The following is a 12,350-nucleotide window of genomic DNA, read 5'->3' as shown; positions in this document are numbered from 1 at the left end:
CGGCGGCCGTGCCTTCAGCTGCCTGGGGGCCCTAAGCTCTGGAATTCCCTCCCTAAACCTCTCCGCGCCTCTCTCTCTCTCACCTCCTTTAAGACGCTCCTTAAAACCGACCTCTTTGACCGAGCTTTTGGTCACCCGTCCCCTAATATCTCCTTACGTGGCTCGGTGTTGAATTCGGATGCTTCTGTGATGCACATTGCGCTATATAAATGCAAGTTATTACGCGGAGACGCTTGAGGTAGAGACTGTTTCTGCTAGAGCAGAGGAGGTGATTTATTGAGCTTTTTGTTTCAAGTTACAAAAGGAGTTTTGGTCCAGTGAATAGGGACAGACTGCTGTGGTTGGAGTCACTGAAAACCGAGTGAACGGAACAGTGCCCGCCAGCCGACAATGAACGCCCGCGTAGCGCCGGTTCTCAACCGTGTTTTATTCCATTGTCTCCTGAGCACCAGCTCTGCAGACTCCCAGCCTCCCCCCACACCAGGCCCCCCCACCCCCCCCCCCACCGAGGCAGCGACAGCTTCCACACTCAAATCGGAGCCTTCGGGCATCATTAAATCGCTTCGCTTTGGGATACGCGGTTTAACATCTCATCCGGACGACAGCACCTCCATTAGTGGCAGTGAGGGCCCTTGCCTCGGTGTGAAGCTGGTTCTGGGGGCGGGGGAGGGGGGGACGTTCCGGGATCTTTTAAAGCCACAGTTTCATTCTTATGAACCAATCCCCACGCCCTCCCCAACCTCCCCGCAACGTACACCCAACACCTTCTGTGGTTGATTCACTTCCCTCTCCCTCCACCTCGCCCCACCAAGAAGGTGCAGCCTATTCCCCTCCCCCGTCCTTAGTAACTCACCCGCATGACGATAATGCATGGGTCCGCCGGCTATTTGTCCACAGGCGGCATCGCATTCAGTGGTCCCACTCCCCCACAGGGCTGCAAAATTGGCTGGCGGTCATGATGTGCCGTTTCCCCCCCTCCCTCCCCTCTCCTCCACCCATCAACACAACGCATGGGAACTGCGGTGAACTGTATACACGCACCCCCCCCCAGCGGTGCCTGCTGTATTGGAATGGCTCAGCGGGGCGGGGAGACCAAATCCGTAGCCTGGACGATGATGGACAGGGAGGCCTGCAGGAGCAGGCCGAGCGAGCCCAGTGGGCATCAGGGCCGGGTGAATCCTGCCCTCTTTAACCGTGGCACCCCCACGCCACGGCAGGTCAAAAGACGCAAGCACGTCTTGTGGAACTGCAGTCTTCCTGCGGCGGGTTGTTTGTTGGATTTGAAACGTCTTCCTGGGCTGTGTGGGATGTCTTGCGGGCGGGGTGAGAGGTCATCGTCCTGGGGTGTTCTGGATAGGGGCAGTGGAAGGTCTTTCTGATAGATAGTCGCAGTTCCTGACCTAGACCATGATCAGGATTGACGCTTAAAGGACCAACGCACAGAGATGGCTCCTGGGGTGAAATGTTGCAGTCCTGCCATGGTTAATCCCCAACTCCCCCGGGTCGAAACACCGTCTCTCTCTCTCTCTGCCCTTTCAGAAGCGGAAGCCTCTGCCGGCGAGGTCCTCCCTCGCCTCGCGGATCTGCGACTGCAGCTCCTCCGCCGCGGCCTGGCAGTCGTTGAAGGTGGCCACCCGGTAGCCAACGGTGGCCAGGGAGAAGCAGCCGAATGCCACCAGCAGGTAGGCGGGCAGGGGCCACAGCAGCTGGCGGCCCGGCTCGGGCAGGCGCAGCCCCAGGAGGTCGAAGGCCAGCCCCGCCCACACTGCGCCAAGCAGCGCCAGTCCCAGCAGCCACTCCACCAGCTTCGTCATGGCGCCGAGCTTCTCAAGCAGCGGGGACCCCCGGGCGGATGGTGTGTTCGTCCTGCAGCAGAGAGAGAGAGAGAGAAATGAAGACCAATGATAGGCCCAGAGTTCATCACCCACTTGTTCGGGCTGTGGGAAAGAAACGGTTTAAACTGGAGCTCGGGCAAAACTTTTCTCTTCTCCCCCAGAGCATGAAGGGGGAAGAGAAGGGGGGGTGGGGAAAGAGACCGAGAAAGGGGGGGGGAGAAAGAGACCGAGAAAGGGGGTGGGGAAAGAGACCGAGAAAGGGGGTGGGGGAAAGAGACCGAGAAAGGGGGTGGGGGAAAGAGACCGAGAAAGGGGGGGGGGAGAAAGAGACCGAGAAAGGGGGGGGGAGAAAGAGACCGAGAAAGGGGGGGGGAGAAAGAGACCGAGAAAGGGGGGGGGAGAAAGAGACCGAGAAAGGGGGGGGGGAGAAAGAGACCGAGAAAGGGGGGGGGGAGAAAGAGACCGAGAAAGGGGGGGGGGAGAAAGAGACCGAGAAAGGGGGGGGGGAGAAAGAGACCGAGAAAGGGGGGGGGGGAGAAAGAGACCGAGAAAGGGGGGGGGAGAAAGAGACCGAGAAAGGGGGGGGGGGGGGGGAGAAAGAGACCGAGAAAGGGGGGGGGGGGGAGAAAGAGACCGAGAAAGGGGGGGGGGGGAGAAAGAGACCGAGAAAGGGGGGGGGGGGAGAAAGAGACCGAGAAAGGGGGGGGGGGGGAGAAAGAGACCGAGAAAGGGGGGGGGGGGGAGAAAGAGACCGAGAAAGGGGGGGGGAGAAAGAGACCGAGAAAGGGGGGGGGGGAGAAAGAGACCGAGAAAGGGGGGGGAGAAAGAGACCGAGAAAGGGGGGGGGAGAAAGAGACCGAGAAAGGGGGGGGGGGGAGAAAGAGACCGAGAAAGGGGGGGGGGGAGAGAAAGAGACCGAGAAAGGGGGGGGGGGGGAGAGAAAGAGACCGAGAAAGGGGGGGGGGGGAGAAAGAGACCGAGAAAGGGGGGGGGGGAGAAAGAGACCGAGAAAGGGGGGGGGGGGAGAAAGAGACCGAGAAAGGGGGGGGGGGGGGAGAAAGAGACCGAGAAAGGGGGGGGGGGGGAGAAAGAGACCGAGAAAGGGGGGGGGGGGGAGAAAGAGACCGAGAAAGGGGGGGGGGGGAGAAAGAGACCGAGAAAGGGGGGGGGGGAGAAAGAGACCGAGAAAGGGGGGGGGGGAGAAAGAGACCGAGAAAGGTGGGGGGGGGGGGGAGAAAGAGACCGAGAAAGGGGGGGAGAAAGAGACGAGAAAGGGGGGGGGAGAAAGAGACCGAGAAAGTGGGGGGGAGAAAGAGACCGAGAAAGGGGGGGGAGAAAGAGACCGAGAAAGGGGGGGGGGGAGAAAGAGACCGAGAAAGGGGGGGGGGAGAAAGAGACCGAGAAAGGGGGGAGGGGGGGAGAAAGAGACCGAGAAAGGGGGGGGGGAGAGAAAGAGACCGAGAAAGGGGGGGGGGAGAGAAAGAGACCGAGAAAGGGGGGGGGGGGGGGAGAAAGAGACCGAGAAAGGGGGGGGGAGAAAGAGACCGAGAAAGGGGGGGGGGGAGAAAGAGACCGAGAAAGGGGGGGGGGAGAAAGAGACCGAGAAAGGGGGGGGAGAAAGAGACCGAGAAAGGGGGGGGGGGAGAAAGAGACCGAGAAAGGGGGGGGGGGGAGAAAGAGACCGAGAAAGGGGGGGGGGAGAAAGAGACCGAGAAAGGGGGGGGGGGAGAAAGAGACCGAGAAAGGGGGGGGGAGAAAGAGACCGAGAAGGGGGGGGGGGGGGGAGAAAGAGACCGAGAAAGGGGGGGGAAAGACCGAGAAAGGGGGGGGGGCGGGGGAAAGACCGAGAAAGGGGGGGGGCGGGGAAAAACCGAGAAAGGGGGGGGGCGGGGGAAAAACCGAGAAAGGGGGGGGGGGCGGGGGAAAGACCGAGAAAGGGGGGGGGGGGAAACCGAGAAAGGGGGGGGGGGGGGAGAGACCGAGAAAGGGGGGGGGGGGGGGAGAGACCGAGAAAAAAAGGGGGGGGGGGGGGGACACCGACAAAGGTGTTATCCCATGCGCGTTTTGCAAGTCGGCCAAAGTTGGGAGCTGCTTTCCCTACGCTTGTATTGAGCTCTGCCACACAAACATGGTAGATATTCACCTCCGGGAAATTATTTCTAGAACATGGAGACCAACTCAAGTGGCTTCCTGTGCTATGTGAGGACATTGGAGAGAGTACAGAAACGATTCACGAGAATGGTTCCAGGGATGAGGAATTTCAGTTAAGAAGGTAGACTGGAGAAGTTAGGACTGTTTTCCTTGGAGAAGAGAAGGCTGAGTGGTGATTTGATAGAGGTGTTCAAAATCATGAGGGGTCTGGACAGAGTAGATAGGGAGAAACCGTTCCCACTCCTGAAAGGATCGAGAACGCGAGGGCAGAGATTTCAAGCATTTGGTAAGAGAAGTAAAAGTGACATGAGGAAAAACCTTTCCACACAGCGAGTGGTTAAGGTCTGGAATGCACTGCCTGAGATCGTGGTGGAAGCAGGTTCAACTGAAGCATTCAAAAGGGAATTAGACAGTTATATGAAAAGGAAGAACGTGCAGGGTTATGGGAAGAAGGCAGGAGAATGCCATTAGGTGAATTGCTCATTCGGCGAGCCGGTGCAGACACGATGGGCTGAATGGTCTCCTCTGTGCTGTAAGTGACTATGACTGAAATCGCGTGGCTCCTACTGGAACACACTCCACGCCCTACACCTTACAAACAGGCGACAGCCCCCACCTCTCGATGGCACACCTCCTGGTCGACTGCTAACATCACCGACCGCAACTTGGTAACTGGCCCGAGCGATGAAGTCCCAAGATTCAACCTCCCACGGAAAATCTGGACAGCCCTCAACCACGTGAGGATGGGCCGGGAAAGATGTGGCCACAAGTGGAACGTGAAGACCGGCTCCAATTGGGACTGTGGTCTTCCAAGACAGGCCATCGCCCACATCGTGTCCCGAGACACCCATTCCTGGTGGGACCACAACCATTCACAATGCATCAGCTGAAGACATTGAATGGATTGTTAACCTCAAGCTATAACTGCCTCCCCCAGCCACAGGAATAGATCGGGATTCAAGGGATGTTGGGCATAAGTGGGAAAATGGAGCTCAGGTCATAGATCAGCCATGACTATACTGAACAGCAGAGCAGGCTCGAGGGGCCGAATGGTCTACTCCCGCTCCCATTATGGAGTGAGAGAGTGTGTCAGAGACAGAGAAATGGAACATGAGCCGGAAAGGGTGAACAAGAGGGAATCGGAGAAACAGAAAGTGTGAAAGAGTGAGAGTGGGAGAATGTGTGAGTGTGAAAGAAAAGGGACAGAGTGAGAAAAAGGAAGAGCGGAGAGAACTACCCTCGCTCTTTTTGTATTCTTTCACGGGATGTGGGCGTCGCTGACTAGGCCAGCATTTATTGCCCATCCCTAATTGCCCTTTGGTGGTGAGCAGCCTACTTGAAACGCTGCAGTCCATGTCGGGGTAGGTACACCCATAGTGCTGTTCGGAAGGGAGTTCCAGGATTTGGACCCAGCGACAGTGAAGGAACTTGCAGGTGGTGGTGTTCCCATGCATCTGCTGCCCTTGGCCTTCTAGTTGGTAGAGGTCACGGGTTTGGAAGGTGCTGTCGATGGAGCCTTGGTGCGTTGCTGCAGTGCATCTTGTAGATGGTACACACTGCTGCCACTGTGCGACAGTGGTGGAGGGAGTGAATGTTTGTGGATGGGGTGCCAATCAAGCGGGCTACTTTGTCCTGGATGGTGTCCAGCTTCTTGAGTGTTGTTGGAGCTGCACCCATCCAGGCAAGTGGAGAGTATTCCATCACACTCCTGACTTGTGCCTTGTAGCTGGTGGACAGGCTTTGGGGAGTCAGGTGAGTTCCTCGCTGCAGAATGGCGGCGTCACCAAACACCACCAGGGCCGGTGACGTCGCCAAACACCACCAGGGCCGGTGACGTCGCCAAACACCACCAGGGCCGGTGACGTCGCCAAACACCACCAGGGCCGGTGACGTCGCCAAACACCACCAGGGCCGGTGACGTCGCCAAACACCACCAGGGCCGGTGACGTCACCAAACACCACCAGGGCCGGTGACGTCACCAAACACCACCAGGGCCGGTGACGTCAGTGCTATCCGCTCCCTCCTGGAAGCTCCGTGAAAAAACTCAAGCTACCCAAGAGGCTTGAAACCATTCAGCCGCGCTTCAACCCAGTCCAGTCCACTCTCTCCTCTCCAATCCCTCGCCCGCTACACAACCCCAGTACCTGTAGTCTCCTCCTCCTCCTCCTCCTCCTCCTCCTCCTCCTCCTCCCGCCGCTCTCCAACAGACCCGGAAATCCGCCGCCGCGCCTGACGTTCTGGGACTTGTAGTTCCCGTCGCCCCTCTCCGTAAACTGCCGTCACATCCGGCTTGGCGCGACTACATCCCCCAGAATCCACCTCCCACTCCACACCCCCCCCCCATCAACCCCGCGCCCTGGGCGCATGCGCGTGGCTGCTGCCCTGGGCCCTCAGGAGTTTCCATGGAAACTGCCACCAGCTCATTGCTGTTCATTAGGTTAGGTTAGGTTAGGTTAGGTTGGGGGGGGGGGGGAAAGGACTTCAAACAACTTTAAATGGTCAGAAATAACTTAAAACCAAAGCTGGTGCTAGGGTAAAGCTCTGGTTTCACTTCCACCAACGCCCAGTTTCTTTTTAAATATGCTTTTGTTGCTTTTTATCCTCTGATTCCTGGTGCCAGGCTAATATCCGCCATGTTGTGCCAGTCCCCTCGAAACACTTCATCGCTCACTCATAGAAATCTCTGTTCAGACCCCATCTGGAATAACTGGGTTCAGTTCCGGGCCCCGCACCTCCGGAAGAATATATTATTCTTGAGGGGGTGCCGTGCAGATTCACCAGAATGATCCCGGGGCTGAAAGGGTTAAATTACGAGGACAGGTCACACAGACTGGGCTTGTATTCCCCTCGAGTGTAGAAGATTAAGGGGGTGATCTAATCGAGGGGGGTTTAAGATGATTAAAGGATTTGATCGGGTCGATAGAGAGAAACTATTTCCTCTGGTGGGGGGGGGAGGGGGAGTCCAGAACAAGGGGGCAGAACCTTAAAATTCGAGCCAGGCCGTTCAGGGGGTGATGTCAGGAAGCACTTCTTCACACAAAGGGGAGTGGGAAATCTGGAACTCTCTCCCCCCGAAAAGCTGTCGAGGCCGGGGGGAGGAAGGGGTCAATTGGAAATTTCCAAACTGAGATTGATAGATTTTTGTTGGGTTCAGTGGATCGAGGGCTGTGGAGCAAAGATGGGTAGATGGAGTTGAGTTACAGACCAGACAGGTTCGATGGGCTGAAAGGCCCCCTCCTGTTGCTTTGCTAGGCCTGCGACCTCGGACTGGCCCGCGATGCCTTCCACGGGCGAATAGCCAGCCAGGTGACCAGCGGCCGCCCGGCAGCAGCAGCAGCTGGCCGGTCATGCAAGCTGATGGGGAGGGGGAAAAGGCTGCCCGTCGTGATTGATCCCGCATGGCGTGCGTATGTTTGCACAGCCCTCCCCAGGACCCGCTCCCGACCCCACCCCTCGATGCCCAATCACCAGTCACTGAGTTCCCACGTGGAACCGTGAATCTTATTTCTAGACATCCTGCGCTTTCCTCATCCTGCCAAGTTCTGGGTTAACTATTTACAGAACTCCAGTGTGCTAACTGTGCATCAGAAGTGGGGGAAGGGGCGATTATCAAATGGCATTGAGACAGAACGAAACACTTCTCAAAGCAGTATCATTACAACAACGTGCATTTATATAGCAGCCTTTAACATAGTTCAATGCACCAGCGCTTCACGGGAGCATAATCAAACAAAATTTGACAGCGAGCCACATAAGGAGATATTAGGGACATGTGACCATAAAGTTAAAGAGGTCGGCTTTAAGGAGTGGTTTAAACGATGACGGGTTTAGGGAGGGAATCCCAGAGCTTAGGGCCCAGGCACGTTCCCATCCCTAATTGCCCCTTGAGAAGGTGGTGGTGAGCCGCCTTCTTGAACCGCTGCAGACCGTGTGGGGTAGGTACACCCACAGTGCTGTTAGGGAGGGAGTTCCAGGATTTTGACCCAGCGACAGTGGTGGAACGGCCGATATAGTTCCAAGTCAGGATGGTGTGTGACTTGGAGGGGAACTTGCAGGTGGTGGTGTTCCCATGCATCTGCTGCCCTTGTCCTTTAGTTGGTAGAGGTCACGGGTTTGGAAGGTGCTGTCTGAGGAGCCTTGGTGCGTTGCTGCAGTGCATCTTGTAGATGGTACACACTGCTGCCACTGTGCGTCGGTGGTGGAGGGAGTGAATGTTGAAGGTGGTGGATGGGGTGCCAATCAAGCTGCTTTGTCCTGGATGGTGTCGAGCTTCCTGAGTGTTGTTGGAGCTGCAGCCATCCAGGCAAGTGGAGAGTATTCCATCACACTCCTGACTTGTGCCTTGTCGATGGTGGACAGGCACTGGGGAGTCAGGAGGTGAGTTACTTGCTGCAGAATTCCCAGCCTCCGACCAGCTATAGCTTTCAGTCCAGCATTTTGGGAGATATTGCAGAAAGATACTTGTTTTTCTCTCTCTGCTCCTTAATCTGCCGCGTGAATATTCTGTTTACGCATCCCCCAGTGTTTTGTTGGTTTTTTTTAGAACTCGCGACCTTCGGGCTCAAAGGCCATTAAAGGTGCCAAGCAATCACTTAAGATGCTTTCCATGACTGGACTGTGGAGAGATGTGTCCCGTCTGACTGCTGACTCTTTTACTCTTTTCCTGTTTTGATTACAGACTAGTCGCTAATCCCTGATAACAGACAGATGAAGAAAGAACTCTCCAGTTCAGGCCCTCTTGTCGGAGCAACCAAAAGGCACATTTCTCTTGTACGTAGAATAGAATCATAGAACAGCACAGCACAGAAGGAGGCCATTTGGCCCATCGTGCCTGCGCTGGCTCTTTGAATGAGCTGTCCAATTAGTCCCACTCCACTCCCCCCCCCCCCCCCTCCGCTCTTTCCCCCACAGCCCTGCAAATTTTTCCCCTTCCAGTATTTATCCGATTCCCCCTTTTGAAAGTTATTATTGAACCTGCTTCCACCGCCCTTTCAGGCGGGGCGTTAATCTCCCCCTTAACCTTCTCTCCTCCGAGGAGAACAATCCCAGCTTCTCCCAGTCTCTCCCCATTAACTGAAGTCCCTCATCCCTGCTCCCATTCCGGTAAAATCTCCCTCCGCACCCTCTCCAGGACCTCGACATCCTTCCCAAAGTGCGGGGCTCAGGATTGGACCCAATACTCCCGCTTTCTTTGCAAGGCAGCCTAAAGACTTGCCTTTCTTGAGCGAGGTGGGTTTTCCAAGCACAGCAGCCTCTTAGAATCACCTGTAACTGAGGAGGCAAATCGGCAGAGGTAAGGACTCCGACAGATGAAAAAAACAAGGGCTTGCATTTCTCTAGCGCCTTCCACCACCCCAGGACATCCCACAGCGCTTCACAGCCAATGAAATACCTTGTTTTTTTTGAAGCGTGGTCACTGTTGTAATGTCGGAATTTGCGCACAGCAAGATCCCACTGCCAGAAGGGTGATAATGACCCAGATCGTTTGTTTCAGGTGTTAGATGAAGGACTAATGTTGCCCTCGGACACCGGGGAGAACGCCACCCGCCCTTCCTCATGTGAGGCAGGAGTAGGGCCCAGTACAGCCCCTCGAGCCTGCTGCACCATTGGGTAAGAGCATGCCTGAACTTGATGTTTTACTCTGTTAAAAGGCGCTACATAAATGCAAGGATGGTGCTGTGTGTTTGCCCTCTTCACTCAGGTCCCAGAGGTCCTGTTTACCTCGCACTTTCAGAAATAGGAAAAGCTGTTTTGAGCTGAGGGGAGGGGCAGGTCTAACGCAGACGCTGTTAGGTACCCTACATACTGCACAATCTGGCCTATATAGAGCTGACTGTATTTTCCAAACAGCTGTGGGCAGATGAATGGTTTGTGTGTCTGTCTGTTTGTGTGTGTGTGTCTGTCTGTGAGTGTGTGCATCTGTGAGTGTGTGCGTCTGTCTGTGAGTGTGTGCGTCTGTCTGTGAGTGTGTGTGTGTCTGTTTGTGTGTCTGTGAGTGTGTCTGTCTATGAGTGTGCGTCTGTCTGAGTGTGTGCGTCTGTGTGTCTGTGAGTATGTGCGTCTGAGAGTGTGAGTGTGCGTCTGTCTGTGAGTGTGTGCATCTGAGAGTGTGTGTGTCTGTTTGTGTGGGTGTTTGTTTGTCTGTGTGTGTTTGTCTGTTTGTTTACCTGAGTGTCTGTCTGTCTGTGAGTGTGTGTCTGTTTACCTGAGTGTCTGTCTGTGTGTCAGTGTGTGTGTGTCTGTTTGTTTGCCTGAGTGTCTGTTTGTGTGTGTGTCTGTTTGTTTACCTGAGTGTCTGTCTGTGTGTCAGTGTGTGTGTGTCTGTTTGTTTGCCTGAGTGTGTGTGTGTCTGTGAGCTTGTCTGTTTGTTTACCTGACTGTCTGTCTGTGTGTATGTCAGTCTGTGAGTGTGTGTGTCTGTTTACCTGAGTGTCTGTCTGTGTGTCAGTGTGTGTGTGTCTGTTTGTTTGCCTGTGTGTCTGTGAGTTTGTGTGTTTGTTTACCTGAGTGTCTGTCTGTGTGTATGTCTGTCTGTGAGTGTGTGTATGTCTGTTTGTTTGCCTGAGTGTCTGCGTGTGTGTGTCTCTGTGAGTTTGTGTGTCTCTGTCTGTGAGTGGTGTGTGAGTGTTCTGTGTGTGTGCATGTGTGAGAGAGAGTGTGTTTGTGTATGTCTGTGTGAGTGATGTGTGTCTGTGTGTGTGTATATGTGTGAGTGATGTGTGTCTGTCTGTGTGTGTGTATATGTGTGAGTGATGTGTGTCTGTCTGTGTGTGTGTATATGTGTGAGTGATGTGTGTCTGTCTGTGTGTGTGTATATGTGTGAGTGATGTGTGTCTGTCTGTGTGTGTGTATATGTGTGAGTGATGTGTGTCTGTGTGTGTGTGTGTATATGTGTGAGTGATGTGTGTCTGTGTGTCTGTGTGTATATGTGTGTGATGTGTGTCTGTGTGTGTGTGTGTATATGTGTGAGTGATGTGTGTCTGTCTGTGTGTGTGTATGTGTGAGTGATGTGTGTCTGTGTGTGTGTGTATATGTGTGAGTGATGTGTGTCTGTCTGTGTGTGAGTGATGTGTGTCTGTGTGTGTGTGTATATGTGTGAGTGATGTGTGTCTGTGTGTGTGTGTGTATATGTGTGAGTGATGTGTGTGTATATGTGTGAGTGATGTGTGTCTGTCTGTGTGTGTGTATATGTGTGAGTGATGTGTGTCTGTCTGTGTGTGTGTATATGTGTGAGTGATGTGTGTCTGTGTATATGTGTGAGAGATGTGTGTCTGTCTGTGTGTGTATATGTGTGAGTGATGTGTGTCTGTCTGTGTGTGTGTATATGTGTGAGTGATGTGTGTCTGTGTGTGTATATGTGTGAGTGATGTGTGTCTGTCTGTGTATGTGTATATGTGTGAGTGATGTGTGTCTGTCTGTGTGTGTATATGTGTGAGTGATGTGTGTCTGTGTGTGTGTATATGTGTGAGTGATGTGTGTCTGTGTGTATATGTGTGAGTGATGTGTGTCTGTGTGTGTGTGTTTATATGTGTGAGTGATGTGTGTCTGTGTGTGTGTATATGTGTCTGTCTGTGTGTGTGTATATGTGTGAGTGATGTGTGTCTGTCTGTGTGTGTGTATATGTGTGAGTGATGTGTGTCTGTCTGTGTGTATATGTGTGAGTGATGTGTGTCTGTCTGTGTGTGAGTGATGTGTGTCTGTGTGTGTGTGTGAGTGATGTGTGTCTGTGTGTGTGTGTATATGTGTGAGTGATGTGTGTCTGTGTGTGTGTGTGTATATGTGTGAGTGATGTGTGTCTGTCTGTGTGTGTGTATATGTGTGAGTGATGTGTGTCTGTCTGTGTGTGTGTGTATATGTGTGAGTGATGTGTGTGTGTATATGTGTGAGTGATGTGTGTCTGTGTGTGTGTGTGTATATGTGTGAGTGATGTGTGTCTGTCTGTGTGTGTGTATGTGTGAGTGATGTGTGTCTGTGTGTGTGTGTGTATATGTGTGAGTGATGTGTGTCTGTGTGTCTGTGTGTATATGTGTGTGATGTGTGTCTGTGTGTGTGTGTGTATATGTGTGAGTGATGTGTGTCTGTCTGTGTGTGTGTATGTGTGAGTGATGTGTGTCTGTGTGTGTGTGTATATGTGTGAGTGATGTGTGTCTGTCTGTGTGTGTGTATGTGTGAGTGATGTGTGTCTGTGTGTGTGTGTATATGTGTGAGTGATGTGTGTCTGTGTGTGTGTGTGTATATGTGTGAGTGATGTGTGTCTGTGTGTGTGTGTATATGTGTGAGTGATGTGTGTCTGTCTGTGTGTGTGTATATGTGTGAGTGATGTGTGTCTGTCTGTGTGTGTGTATATGTGTGAGTGATGTGTG

At 53.9% G+C, this 12,350-nt stretch overlaps 2 protein-coding genes across 7 annotated transcripts in view; one reads left to right on the top strand and one right to left on the bottom strand.

Moving 5' to 3' along the window:
• Nucleotides 1-239: 239 nt before the first annotated feature.
• Nucleotides 240-12,350, bottom strand: part of dpm3 (dolichyl-phosphate mannosyltransferase subunit 3, regulatory) — a 68,857-nt gene continuing 56,746 nt past the window's right edge. Inside the window, exons 1-2 of one of the 2 annotated variants that reach the window (XM_068022622.1) lie at nucleotides 6,132-6,204; nucleotides 240-1,866 (exon numbers count right to left, since the gene is read on the bottom strand). In XM_068022622.1, the coding sequence (XP_067878723.1) occupies nucleotides 1,536-1,814 (279 nt within the window). In that variant the 5' untranslated portion in view covers nucleotides 1,815-1,866; nucleotides 6,132-6,204 and the 3' untranslated portion in view covers nucleotides 240-1,535. Of the gene's footprint in view, nucleotides 1,867-6,131; nucleotides 6,205-12,350 lie in introns of those variants that run through there. The other variant, XM_068022623.1, reaches the window with a different exon arrangement.
• LOC137356817 (tripartite motif-containing protein 46-like) overlaps nucleotides 6,379-12,350 on the top strand; it is a 113,662-nt gene continuing 107,690 nt past the window's right edge. For 3 of the 5 annotated variants that reach the window (XM_068022621.1, XM_068022616.1, XM_068022613.1), the window contains exons 1-3: nucleotides 7,833-7,922; nucleotides 8,666-8,757; nucleotides 9,482-9,597. The gene's annotated coding sequence lies outside the window, so the exon portion shown is untranslated. Of the gene's footprint in view, nucleotides 6,425-7,832; nucleotides 7,923-8,665; nucleotides 8,758-9,196; nucleotides 9,281-9,481; nucleotides 9,598-12,350 lie in introns of those variants that run through there. The other 2 variants (XM_068022614.1, XM_068022615.1) reach the window with 2 other exon arrangements.

Source organism: Heterodontus francisci, chromosome 46, assembly GCF_036365525.1.
Source record: "Heterodontus francisci isolate sHetFra1 chromosome 46, sHetFra1.hap1, whole genome shotgun sequence".
NCBI classification, from domain to species: Eukaryota; Metazoa; Chordata; class Chondrichthyes; order Heterodontiformes; family Heterodontidae; genus Heterodontus; species Heterodontus francisci.
This window is presented reverse-complemented; position numbering and strand designations above follow the sequence as displayed.